Genomic DNA, 14,550 nt, shown 5'->3' with positions numbered 1-14,550 from the left:
TATGCCTCGGTCTCCTGAGTATTTGGACTACAGTAATGAGCCATTGTAACCTACTCTTTCTGTATATTTTATATATTTTATTTTAAGTATTTTATATTTGAGACAGAGGGAGAAAGAGAGAGAAGAGAGAGAGACAGGGAAATAGAGAGAGACAGAGAGAAAGAGAGCCAGAGAATGGGTATGCCAGGACCTCTTGCCAATGTGAATGAACTCCATACTCATGTGCCACTTTGTCACTTTGTGCATCTGGCTTTGTGTAGGTATTGGGGAATGGAACCTGGGCTGGCAGGCTTTACAAGCAAGTGCCTTTAACCACTGAACCATCTCCCTAGCCTGCTTCCTGTATATTTTAAAAGTAGAATGTACAGTCTTACTGATACATGATAAATCTCCAAAGTTCTAGCAAGTTTAAAATAAATCTATTTATCATGTCTGAAAGGGAATGTTTTGATTCCAATATGATTATAAGAAGCACAAGGAAGATGAATGGAGCTTACACTTGTTTAAATGCTGTGGTCTACTAAGGACAGTCTGCAGATGGTTTCTGCCTTGTGGGGCACTGTGGGGCAGGTTGCCATTTTAGTTGCAATCAATCATGCATCGTTTTGCTTGTGTAAATCTTTCCTGTTATGTCACCAGGATAGAGTAAGGAAGGACTGTTTGAAAGTGAGATGTGGAAAAGCAGTCTTTTTTTTTTTTTTTAAAGTACTCATTCTACATTTTTTATTGCTTCTGCATTAATGACAGTGTGAAAGAAAAGTGCCATTAAAGTTTATTATCTGCCAAATTTCGCAGGACCCAGCATCTACATAGAACAGGCTTTGTGTTTTGCTGTCCCTGTGTGGAGCCAGATCCCAGCAGCTTGTGCCAGAGCCTCAATGGTCTCCTCTGTTTCCTTGCCACATTTTCTCTCAGATTAATGGTAGTCACAGTGCAGAAACAGCCTGCGTTTGTTTTGGAAAGTAAAACCTTTTTTTTTTTTTTTTTTTTTTTTTTTTTTTAAGATCATTCTGTTAACTAAATCAAGAGATTTGACATCAGCCCGTTTCCTCATTATTTTTGTTGTTTCTACCTGCTTACCTCCTGGTCGTTGTTTCCTCTTTAGTTAACATCTGTCAGTGATATTGTTTCAGACTACACATGTCTTGAGAATTTATTTTACTTCCATTTATTTATTTATTTTTTGCTATAAGGATATGAGGTAATGATAATTTGTAGTTGGAAGCATGAACTTTGGTTAGTTCTGTGGACCTAGTTCAACCATATGAAGAATGCGTACCAACGAGCCTGTTATTTGGGTAACAGAACTCTGTACCCAGATGTTTGGCTATTTTCTTCTGTATTGCATATTTGCAAGTAGTAAACAACAACAGCAACAACAAAAAATTCTAATGAGAAAACAAAGAAAGAAATTTGCAGCCAAGAATTTTTAAACTATTTCTATTGATATTACTACATTTTATGAGATTTAAAAATCATCCTAATCTTGAGTTTTGGAGCCTTATATGTACACCTCTCCCCAATTTCTTTTCAGATACTTGTTAATCCTTATGCCTGTTTTGAATTTCACATGGGTTGACTTGTGCTCAATTTAGGCTACAAGCAAATATGCAATTGTCAAATGTAGTACATTGTGTGTGTGTGTGTGTGTGTGTGTGTGTGTGTGTGTGTGTGTCTGTGTGTGTTTGACCTGTGTGAGTCTGTGTTTAGCTGACCATGTTAGTGTGTTGATATTTTGATTTTTACCTCCAGGTTCCAGTACAGTGGTCAGATATGATCACTTTGAAAGCCAGAATGACAAATTATGGTATCCCTAGGTATCGGTGGCTTACTCATGCTTGGAATTTTTTTCAGAGAGAGGTAAGTGCTGTCATTCCTGAGGTAGAGTCTAGAATAAGTGGAACAGTTTTAAAATAGATGTCTGAAGTGCTGGTTTTGATAACTGTTTCTTCACTGAAAACTTAAGCCTGTGACTACATTTGCACTGGTGCATTTTGTCTTGAAATACTTGAAGTGCTTGTGAGCACCGCTTCTTTGAACATGAGTATCTTTCCCCTTCATTTCACATGATTCATCTGTGCTTATTTAAAGGCCATTTTGTTCAACTACTCTGAAGTTTTTCATGTGAGATATTTTTCTCACTATGCTTAGAGGCACCTGTATTTCTAACATAATTTTCATGTTCTAAAAGGTTATTCTCATTGGGAACTTACTATGAATATCACTAAGGATCACTAAGGACATAATTCTTCTCATCAGAATGACCATGGTTTAAATCCTCACTCTACTGTTCATTCTTTTTATTTGTTTGTTTGTTTTTTTGGTTTCTTGAGGTAGGGTCTCACTGTAGCTCAGGATGACCTGGAATTCATTATGTAGTCTCAGGGTGGCTTCCTGAGTGCTGGGACTAAAGGTGTGTGCCACCCCACCTGGCTCTGCTGCTCACTCTTATGCAAGTTTCTGTCACTAACCTCATAAGCCTCAGTTTACTCACCTGTAACATAGCCATCATAAAAGTCTTCACATCCTTGAAGTGATCTCTTTAGCTTGTGCCTATCAATGGTAATGTTACAGAGCCCACATCTGGTTAAGTTTTCTTCCCTAACTGTTTTATAGCACCACATGCAGTTATCTGAATGGGGACTGGTTTTTAGATGCTTAATAGTTGGTGACTTGAAATAAACCATTGCTCCTGCTACAAGCCAGCTTCTTCCCAGCAACTTCCTTGTGATTGAAGTGGCATTCCCACATGACCACGAATGTCAGTCCCCTTTCATTTATCTTGGCTCCGGGCCATGAGCATGAGTATCTTATCCAACCCAGCTCCTTGCTACCCTGCGTATGGGCATGGCAAAAGTTCAAGTCCAGTTCAATCTCCAAATCTGTCCCTTTGTGTTATAATTGTTGAGGTGATGAAATTATCATTGTAACACAGAGTTCCTGTTTACTTCAATGCTTCCTGCCTCTGTTTGTTTACTGTATAACTGTATTAAAAACAATACAGGAAACACAAGGAAAGCACTGGGGTCTTCAAGTAAGCTGTGCTCAGCTACTGTCCTGGGCAGAAGCAACCAGACTTCTTTACTTTCTGGAATTTCTGAGATGTAGACTGTGATAAATCAAATTATAAAGCAGTGAATTGTTTCTCCCTCCCCCTGATGTGGGCCCTGGTTGATGGACAGTTTACAAGCACTGCACATGAGTGCAGCTACTCTTACACACGGTGCATGGTAAGTTCCTTTCTTCATACTATCATAAGGCTTTCACATGAAAGGGATATCCTTAGCTTTTCAAACCTTTATATATCAGTCTGCTAGGACTTCCATAGCAGAACATCTCAGTTTGGGAGGCTTTGTACCAACGCTTGTTCAATGTTTTGGATGCTAGAAGTTCAAAATAGGGTGTTGGAAATGTTGGTTTCCTTTGGGGTCCTCTCATTGGCTTGGAGATGGCCATCTTCTTCTTTTGCTTTCCCCCATCTTCTGTAGGCCTACTCTAATGGCTTATTTTCAGTTGATTTCTACTATAATAAAGCCTATCTCCAAATATAGCTATATTCTGAACTGCTTGGTGATGCAATTTCAGTGTACAAATTTAGGTGAGGAAGGCAAGTCAGTAGAAGACACCTAACTTCCAAAATCAATCACATGAAAAAGTCATCTTGTCAGGATTTTCACTTTCCTGCCCTCTCATTCACTGTGTGTGGACCTTAACTGACATTGGTGATATTCATATCACTGAAATCCTTAGTGACATTTAGTTAATGTCTTAAAAAATTGGTTGTTTTTTAAAAATAATTTGTTTATTTATGGGTAAAAGAAAGAGAATGAGAGAGAGAGAGAGAGAGAGAGAGAGAGAGAGAATAGGCTTCTGGGCCTCTTGCCACTGTGAACAAATTCTAGACACATGCACTGTCTTGTTTATCTGGCTAATGTTGGTCCTGGAGAATTGAACCTGTGTCCTTAGGCTTTGTAGGCAAGTGCCTTAACCTCTAAGCCATCTCTCCAGCCCTAATGTCTTTTTTTTACACCTGGTTTTTGAAATGTATTGGTTGGTACATCAGCTTTGAAGTCTACTGACTGCTGCATACTGACCTCTGACCTTGGGAAGTGACTTCACCCATCCGGTGGTGACTGTACTGTGTTTTTCTAGAGCCTAACATAGTGTGAGCAGGAGTAAGCTCTCTTACAGCGCACTGTTCAAGGAGATTGGCAAAGAGATGGGGCCATAGTCATGTGATGGTATAATGTTCAGGTCACCTTAAAGGATGTTCAAGGAATATTTCCTTCCAAATGTACTACCTTCTATTGAAGAAACATGACACCACTATAAAAGAGAGTAATGTTTCAGTGTCCTATTAAAAGTTTTTGGCACTGAGCATATGAAAAAACCTTTATTTTTTGCGAAATATCTCATTTTCTGACAAAGCCAAATAAATGGGCTGTTCCACTGGATGGAGTTCAGCACTTCAGAAACTGTCCTTGCACCGTCTACACAGGAAGCACACACGTCATGAGGAGACGAGGGAATCAGGCTTTATTTGACCTAAGGATTTAAAAAGACTTATAAATGCTGTAGTTTTTGTTTTTGGAAAGTGAAGTTTTTTCATTATATGTGTTTTTTTTTTTTTAAGGCTACTCAATGAATTAGTTAAAATATGTGATGTCAGGTTATGTTTGACACTGTGATGTTTGTGTTACACTCATGACTCTTAGAACTTGTTGGAGTTTATGATGCTTATGGTGCATCCATGGTTTTTAGGAGAATACAGAAAAGATTTTAAAATTTTCTCATAATGTTGGAGGGTAATGTTTGTAACTTTCTTTTTTTAATTTTTTTACAAAATTATTTATTTATTTATTTGAGAGTGACACTGAGAGAAAGAGGAAGAGAGAAAGAGAGAGAGAAAGAGAAAGAATGGGCACGCCAGGGCTTCCAGTCACTGCAAACAAACTCCAGACGCGTGCTCCCCCTTGTACATATGACTAACGTGGGTCCTGGGGAACCGAGTCTCGAACTGGGGTCCTTGGGCTTCACAGACAAGTGCTTAACCGCCAAGCCATCTCTCCAGCCTATGTTTGTAACTTTCTGTGATTATAATCAATGTACTTCTAAGGTGTTTCTTTTTCTTTAAAACAAAATATTAGGTTGTGAGAAGGCACAAAGTATGTTTTTGTGTTTTCATTGTTGGTTTTCCATGAGTAATTTAGAATTCTTCCAAGTTCATTTTGGTTAGACTGTGAATTGGTGTTGGATTGTGCTATTTTATGATTCAGTGTTAATCTTGAACTCAGACTGGTCTCCTGGGCTATATAATTTGCATAGCCAGCCACTTTTGGCAGACTCTTCCGTGACTGCCCATACTCCGAGCTATATGGATAGATGCTTCACCTTTATTGAAGAGCGAAAAACTATTCATCAGAGTTAATTTTTCTGAAACCAATCTGTACATGTTTAGACTCAGTGTTTCTAAACCTTTATCAAAGATTTTTTTGTTTTTGCTAATATGTGGTGAAATGTGACAAAGTGTAGTTTAAGAAGAAAATATCACTTAAATACAACTTTATTTAACTCAGAGGCACAGGATTTTTTTTTTTTTTGAGATTATTATGAGAAGATGTGTGTTTATGTCAAGAACCTCATTTTGTTTAGTGAAAATTAGTTGGCTAAACCTATGTTTATTTTACAGGTTTTTTTGGAAAATTTTACTGCTTAAGGAATCTAAGACTAGTCACTTTTATGATGGGAGCTTTGGTCAACAAGTATTTCTCTAGAGATTATAGCAACCTTTATACAAGAGTTGAATATGTTCATCAGTTAAACTAGCAACTAGGTGATGAACAAATTGATTATTCAATATTCAGTTGTTAGATTGGTTAGTGGATATGTTGAATTGCTCACTATTTTGGTCATATTGAGAGGATAGGATCTTTGAATTAGAGAGTCATACTGATTTGTTTTATATGCTTTGGTGACATTTTTGTGTGGAATTGTCCCAGGGTGGAATGGTTAGCCTTTGTGCCCTTTTGTGGCATTTCTGTCATCAACACAGAATGAACTTACATCATTAGATGATAAGTGAATTTAGTTCTTAGTACAAAAATTTAAGAAATCTAATGTTTAACCTCCAATGAATTTTTTTTTAAAGTAGCTTCTGACTATAACCAGTAATTTTTTTCAGTTCAAGTGCTGTGGAGTGGTGTATTTTACTGACTGGCTGGAAATGACAGAGATGGACTGGCCTCCAGATTCCTGCTGTGTTAGGGAATTTCCAGGATGTTCCAAGCAGGCCCACCAGCAAGATCTCAGTGACCTTTATCAAGAGGTAAGGCCAAACTTCTTAAAATAACCTTCAAAAATTAGCATTATGCTGACTAAACTGTACTTTTCTGTGTAAAGTCAAAAGGCCTTAACATTTTCTTTGACATGTGGAGAAACAGGAAAATACAGTGGGAAAAAATCAACACTAATCACATTTTAACAAAGGTAAGTAGGAAAAAAAAAAAACAAGTTTTATCATTAATTGAATTTAAAGTATTGCCTAGAGCTAAATTCTGTTACACCCTCTTGGGGGTCCTTTGAAAACAACAGCATGCAGATTATGTAGCTAACTGGATATTGGGAAGCGCAGGGTTTGGAGTTCCTGGGTAGAATATATATGTTTAAGGGCCTCCACAGATGTGGGGGAAGGAAAACGCCTGAAAAAAATATTATGTCCTGCTCTTCAGTTCCCCCTGCTGACTAAAACTGGTAATGTCCTCTTTAGTTTGCTGAATGAAGTTTTTAATTCTCTGGGATCGGAAACAGTCACCCTGCCGGGCATGGTGGCACGCCCTTAATCCCAGCAGTGGGAAGGCAGAGGCAGGAGGATTGCTATGAGTTCTAGACCAGCTTGAAAGTACATAGTTAATTCCAGATCAGTCTGGGCTAGAACGAGACCCTACTGCAAAAAAAAAAAAAAAAAAATCCTGTGACCAAAATTATCATTATTGTATGAATTACTTATGAATATTGTATACTTTGGAAGGGTCTAGCTGAATCATTAGTCACGTCTTCTCAGAATTTTTCCTATATTTCCATTTTGTTGCTCTTTCTAGGCTGTTAGCAGTAAAATAACTATTTTCAAATTAAAAATTTATAATTGCACTGTCCAGTACAGTAGCCAATAGCTACATGTGCTTATTTCTATTAAAACCAAGTTACATAATTAAGATGAAATTTTATTTTGTCAGCTGTACCGGCTCCATTTCCAGTGTTCAACACTGTGAGTGTAGCTGCTCTTGTACTGGGCATCACTCACAAAGTTTTATTGGGTGGTCTTGGTACAAGGTGGAAACTCAGTGTCAGTGGCTGTAAGGAAGTGTCTTAGGCTGAAGGGGTAGGACCACTCACAAATTCATCTTCATTCTAATACTCTTACAGAGCACTGTGCAAACCTCTGGCTTAATATAGAGCATCTACTTGCCTTGTGCATAATACAGTATGAACATAACGTGCACATACAATATGGGTGTATTAATGAGACATCTCAGGATTCAAGATATGCATGTTTTTGTTCATCAATTGGATTACCGTTAAGAGAATATACATTTATTTCCTACAAATTTGGTGATTCAAAAAATTTTGTAGGCTGGCTTCCAAAGTCATTTACAAAGATATACCACTATATTGTAAGCTAATTAAACAGCAGCAGAAATGAATTGTTTCATAGTTCTGGAGGTGAAAATTCAAGTTCAGTGTGACAGCAAAGTTGATTCATTCTGAGGTTGAATCCGTGACACCCCTGCTTCTCGTGGTTTGCTATGAACTCACTAGAGACTTGACCTGACCTGTGTCTCCATCCTCATGTGCTCTCTTCTCTGTGTCTACACACATGGAAGATTTGGGCTAGACAGTCTTCACAAAAATCAGAGGCATGTGTGTGCCTTGCTTTAGACCACAGTATGTGCCATTTCTGAGAAAGTGTGAAATTCAGTCAACTGCAGACATTTATAATTTCCTGTGAGCCATTCAAAGAATAAGCGGATTGCAGTTAAGTATGTAAATTGAAGCATCTTCTTTTCTCATGTAAGGTTTACCCATTGGTTGATTTGAGAACTCACATGTTAATATGAAAACCATTGGGCTATAGCACTGTGATACACTTTTTGTCTTAGTGCTGCTGATAGGATGGTGACTATTACTGAAATCATGAGAATAGCAAAGCATAAGTCTGTGTTCACTTTTCCTTCCATGCCTGATTATGGACAATCACATTTCCCTTTTGTTTTACCTAGCTGAAATGCACTGAATTTAATATTTAACATAATTTTCCTTTAGTGAAAATAAAATTCACTTTTATTAGTATGGCTTAGGTGATGTTCACTAATATTACATTATAATGGGCTATTTTCCCTTTAGGACACCTATAAATGAAAGCTTGAAAGAAGCCACATGTACAAATGGGTAATCCAGATTCTTTTGAACTATTATTATTGAGGTAGGCTTTCACTATAGCTCAGGCTGACCTGGAACTCACTCTGTAGTCTCAGGTTGGCCTTGAACTCACAGCAGTCCTTTTACCTCTGCATCCCTGAGTGCTGGGATTAAAGGTATATGCCACCATGCATGACTATGAATATTTTCAATATATATTTTAATGTTTTCATTATTATTATTAACAACTTATTTTGTATGGATAAATAATGTGTCTTATTAGAATACTTCCAATAGTCAGCTAGTATTGTCAGTTATAATTTAGTTTTAGACCCAGATCTCTGATCCAGTAGATGGCTCATTATGTTAGAGCAATCTGCTTTTACATTTTATAATCAATAACTGATGCTGGTTTTAATAAGGATACAGAACATGATTATATGCATAGTTGGCTTACAAGAGTAGATAATTTAGTAGCTTTATGACATGAATGCAATGAAATCCACAATTAAAAGTAAGACTTGGGGGCCAGAGAAATGGCTGAGCAGTTAAGGTACATGTCTGTGAAGCCTAAGGACCCAAGTTCGATTCTCCAGGTCCCATGTAAGCCGGGTGCACATGTTGGCATCTGGAGTTTGTTGCAGTGGCTAGAGGCCCTAGAATTCCCATATGTCCATTCCCTCTCTCTCTCTCTCTCTCTCTCTCTCTCTCTCTCTCTCTCTCTCTCATTCTTACTCTTCCCCTCCCTCTCTGTGTCTCTAACAAATAAAAATTTTAAAAATGTAAGACTTGTGCAGGAGATGTAGCTCAGCCAGTACAGTGCTTGCCTAGTCTGCATAATGCACTGGGACTGACCACCAGGTGTGGTGGCACACAGCTGCTGTCCAAGCACTCAGGAGGTACAGGCAGGTGGATCAGGAGATCAGTGTCATCCTCATCTTAGAATATATGAGACCCTATCTCAAAAAATTGATAAAGGAGGAAATTTAGACAGACTTAATTCTACTTTACTGTAGATAATATATATTTCCTAATTATAGCATGTACTGAGATGACACATTAAAAGATGAGGGTTTAAAAGGAGAATTGAGTGAGTAAGGGCTGGAAGGATTTAGGACTTTTATTTTTTTTGAAGTTGAGAATACTAAGGGGAAATATTTTAGGTACCTTCAAATACTTCCAAGTTCATAATTCAGAAGAGAAACCAGAGGTCCTTACTGTTGCTCAAAGGCCAGAAGTTACAGGAAGGAAATTTTGAATCAATAGAAGGAATACCTTGCTCATCAAAATCTGTCCAATTGGGAGACAGGTTATCTTATAGAATAGTGAGTGCCTCATCACTAAAAATATTAAAGTCAAGGTCAGATAGCCTTGTCACTGGTGGTGTAGAATAGGTTTTTAAATTAAAAGTGAATCAGTACTAGATGAAGTTCAAGGTCCCTTTATCTTTTATATTCTGTAAGCTTAGAAATAAGAACTGGTTTTCTTCCTGCAATCTTTCTACAGGATTCTGAAATCAAGGAAATCAATCATTCTCAACCATCTGGTGGCCTCACTGGTCCCTGACCCAGTAATATTTTATGACACATTTTGAAACCTATAAAAAATGATAGAGCAGAAATACAGCAGACAACTGCACATTGTAGAAATACCCCGTCAGACGTGTTGTCGCGATTGGCACGCAGTTCCTCCAACACCCTTAACCAGCTAAATGCACAACTGGATCAACGTATAGGCTTAGTAATACCAAATGAGACTATCTCTGACTCTCGTTTGGCCCTGTACATTCATTCACTCAAAACGTTTTTGCATTTGTGTCTTGCATTTTACATACTGGGGACAGAGTGAAGAATGTTGGTGATGAAACTCTTTCCTATAACATTTATTTGGGTTAGTGATACAGACATTTAACAACAACAAGACAGTTATAGAAAACACAGGTGGTAGTACGCATTTGAAGACTGCAAATATATCCAGAATTTTCTCAAAGTTGGTAATTTAGATCTGTAGCCACCTGGCTGGAGGAGATGTCACTATGGACGGGTCTTGGGGTCCAGCCCTAAGGTGTCGGGGGTGGATCTGGAATTCCAGTCTAATGATGCGCATAGTGCCTGAGCTTCGTCTGGAATTCCTAAAGTGTGTTTGCATATATTGGTGGCTTGTGGCTTTTTCTCTCTGCTTGGACCTGTGAAAGCAGGTCAGCTTCTTCTACCATTACAGAACTTCCCCTGGATGTGTAAGCTTCAATAAATATCCCTTCCTCCATAACTGTGCCTGGCTTGTAAGTTCATCTCAGCAACCTGAGATTGTCTACTACAGAATTGGTACCTAGGAGTAGGCTGAGATGAACCTGACCATGAGGATTTTGCTCTTTTGGAACTTTTGTTTTGAAGGAATGGACATGGACTTGGTACTTGCAACTGAATATGCCTTCTGGAGTGGTAAGGCAAGTATTATGGACTATTCTGATGAGAATTTGAAAATGCTAAGTGCAGAGAGAATTGTGCGTGGAGGCTTGGAAGATGAACTTGAAGGCTTGGCATGTGAACTTTCTAAGGGCAAAGAAAGACTGCAGAGAACATTGTTGGAACTGGGCTACTAATATAACGGCTGGCTTCATTCTGCTGCTCAGGCCCAGTGACTAATCAAGATTAAATTTATAATGGACTGATATTCTTGGCTAAAGATATGGGACTAAGAAATTTAAGATTTTTAAGTTGGAAAATTTAGGCAAGTTTAAAAGTTACTGGCATAGAGTCTGGTTTTAGGTTAATGAAGCTGCTATTGTCAAATATATTAGCATTTGGAAGGAAGATGGTCCAACCACTTTAAATTGAAACAATGGAAAGGATGCCTGAGGAAAGATTATGATAGACATGCAAACTCTTTTGGAAAAACATTGACTGGAGAAGAAACCTGATTTTCAAGGTTAGGATTTATTTTATCTATGAATTAAGAATATGGCTGTGTCCTGTACACCTGGTATTAATTTCAGAAAAATGAAAAATGTATGGAGTAGTCATAAACTGCATACAATAGTGCCAGGATCTACTGCTGAGGTGCAGCATATAGACAGCCTAATGACCCTAAGAAAGAGGCTGGCAAAGCCATTGAAAGATGGACCATAGTTTGCAGTGGAGATCCAAGGATGTTTGGATATACTAGGACTGTGCAAGGGCTACCATGAAGGCTGTTGGCTAGGGATGCATGTTTCTCGTGGGTACTCAGCCCAGCTGGAGGGGTGGAGCTAGAAAATCTGGAGACTTCCAGTCACTGGTTATGATATTGGATTTGAACTGCAGGTGTTTGAGGTTTGCTTCATAGTTATTGATTTTTCATTGTTCCAGTTTCTCCTTGCTATGCTGTATAACAGTTGAAAACATTTACTCTGTGTCTTTATATGTTGAAAGTATATAATTTCTTTGGCTTTACAGCACTCACAGCTAAGAAACAATTTTAAATCTCAGATAAGATTTAGGACTTTGGAACAATCTAAAATCGATAAAGACTATGGAGACCTTTGAATTTGATAATATACAACATGAGGTGCTCATACTGAGGGATGGGGTGGAATGTGGTAGTTTGAATGGATGCTCCCGAATATATTTAGGGTTTTCTTAAAGCTTGTAATTTAGATCTGCAGCCACCTGGCTGGAAGAGGGCCACTATGGGTAGATACTACAGTCCAGCCCTAAGGTGTAGGGGTGGATTTAGAATTACAGTCTAAAGATATGTGAAGTGCCTGAGCTTTGTCTGGAGTTCCTAAAGTGTGCTTTCATGTACTGGGTTTGATGGTTTGTGGGTTTTTCTCTCTCTGCTTGGACCTGGGAAAGAGGGTCAGCTTCTTTTGCCATTATGGAACTTCCCCAGGATCTATAAGCTTCAATAAATATCCCTTCCTCCATAACTGTGCCTGATTTGCAAGTTCATCTCAGTGACCTGAGGGTATCTACTACTGACTTCAAAGAGAAATATACTACCAGAGTTATTTTCAGTATTTTGTGTGCATTTGATCAGTGAGTAGCAGCCATTACTTTCTTTGGTTCTTCTGGGGACTTGGTTTTGGAGGATTGTTACAGTTTTTATCTCAGATGGGAAACAGCATAAACAGGCCCTTCAAAGGATTGAAAGGTACCTCTGTGGACCACCTCAAGGAAAATAGATGGAAATAAACAGGTTCACAACCACCTTACTTCAAATGGACTTACTCAAATTGTTAAGCCAAGGGACAGAAAACCAAGCAAAATGTACCCCCAGGGACACATTTTTTTGTGTGTGGTTATTAGAAAGGCTCCTGCTAAAATTTATTGACTGCTTCTTCAGAAAAGTAATACTTTCAGAGCTTCCGGACAGGGAGACACCTTGCACACAGCTGTGAACACTTGGGACACTTTCCCTTCAGACTGCTAGGCTTCCTGTATTCCATGTGTTGGGTCAGGATTTCAAATACTCTTGGCAATTTTCTTTGCAACAAATCATGCTGTCATAAGCCACACATGATTCTTTGGGTGGTAATTTATTTCTTCTTTTACTCTGTCTATAAATAAAGGAGGCAGGAAGGGGAAGGGAGTATGGAAATGAGAGATATGATGCTTTCTGTGTCCTGGATTTCAAAACAAAGAAACTGGATGGTGACATGTGCGTGGCACTCTGCAAGTAAAGCATCATAGACTAGTGGGGACTTTACTTAGGGTGAACATTAGAATATGGAAAATAGAGTATGGACTTGTGGGGCCTTGGAGACTCAGCTGAATATGAGTGCATGTGAAACAGAGCATAGACTAGTGGGGACTTATAACCAAGGACCTCCCATAATGCTTGCCGCTGGCAGGCCAGTATAATCACACTGTCACAGGGGTAGAGGGAGATGAGGAAGCTGATTACGTATCAAAGGTGACTGACATGAAGAATGGGGACTGGGAGATAATAGAGAAATTCTTGTTAAAATTGGAGAGCGCATATGGACATAGAAGTCCAAAAGTTAGGATGTAGTTGAAAATAATTGGGGCAACAGAGTAGAGTTTGGCTACAATGACAAACTTTATCAGGGCTGAGTCCTGCTTGAGTTGTTCATTCTCTTATTATAGTCTTGTGAGCAGAATAAGCCTAGTGTCCTGAATTCAGCCCCTCTATCATCATTCTGATGGTGTACAGCCCTGTCTTCTCTTTGCTATCCTGCTGTGCCTGACAACTGTTTGTGAGCATCTGTAGTACTTACCTCCTCATTGCGGGACAAAACACCCACCAGAAGCAGTAATGGAAGGAAAGGATTTATTCTGGCTTATGGTTTTGAGGGATACTTTCAACATAGTGGGGGAAGTGTGGTGTAACAAGCAGGCAGAACTTCACATCTTGTCACAATGGCAAAGTGAGATCAGGGGTCTGGACCAGTAATCGAGGTCTGCCCCTGTGACACACCTTCTCCAGCAAGGCTCCATCAGCTGTGGTCCAAATAGGAGGCTTTTTCACAAACACTTGAAATTATGGGAGATATTTTTCATTTAGACCATCCCACCAACATACATTCTTTATTATGCTTAACATTTTTTCTCTTCTTTTTTTTGTGAGCAATATCTCAGCGCTCTGTACTTCCTTGTTAATATTCTGTTAGCATCTAACTTATTCCTAGCATTAGCCAGTGCTTTGGCTGAAGGAAGTAACTTTTATTTTATGACTTTTTCAACTCACAATATCCTATTATAAATTTTGCCTCAGAATTTCTGAACCAGAAGTAGAGATACAGCAAATTGTTTTAGGTACCGAACACTGTCATTGGGAGTAAGGTTTGACCTATGAAGCTGCACCTAGTTATAGGCTCAATTATTTTCACCCAGGTCACCTTTCTCTTAGGTTGTTATGGCACGTCTGAAATAACTGGAATCAGGGACAAAAATTAAAAGAAACCAAAGGCAGGAAGAGGTAATATCTCAGACCTTTTGTCAGATACTGGCTAGTTAATCAACATGACGTTGGCTTAAGTCTTCATAGAATTGCCACTTCAGTGGCTAGGAAATAAGGAATTCGATACTGGTGAAGTGGAGGTACATACCAGAGCTGGTATGGCGTAGGCGATCTTTATTTGCCATTGCCTTTATGGTTGAGATGTACAGTGAGAGCACACCCGGGTGGTAGTGT

The 14,550-nt window shown here is 38.7% G+C and overlaps 1 protein-coding gene across 2 annotated transcripts in view; it reads left to right on the top strand.

Annotated features, from left to right (window-relative positions):
• Window positions 1-14,550, top strand: part of Tspan12 (tetraspanin 12) — a 77,781-nt gene that overhangs the window by 45,120 nt on the left and 18,111 nt on the right. For both annotated transcript variants that reach the window (XM_004658581.2, XM_045159901.1), the window contains 2 exons: window positions 1,753-1,860; window positions 6,182-6,325. In XM_004658581.2, the coding sequence (XP_004658638.1) occupies window positions 1,753-1,860; window positions 6,182-6,325 (252 nt within the window). The remainder of the gene's footprint in view (window positions 1-1,752; window positions 1,861-6,181; window positions 6,326-14,550) is intronic.

This window comes from Jaculus jaculus, chromosome 10 (genome assembly GCF_020740685.1).
Source record: "Jaculus jaculus isolate mJacJac1 chromosome 10, mJacJac1.mat.Y.cur, whole genome shotgun sequence".
NCBI classification, from domain to species: Eukaryota; Metazoa; Chordata; class Mammalia; order Rodentia; family Dipodidae; genus Jaculus; species Jaculus jaculus.
Note: the sequence above shows the minus strand (reverse complement) of the source record. Positions and strands in the feature narration are given on the sequence as shown.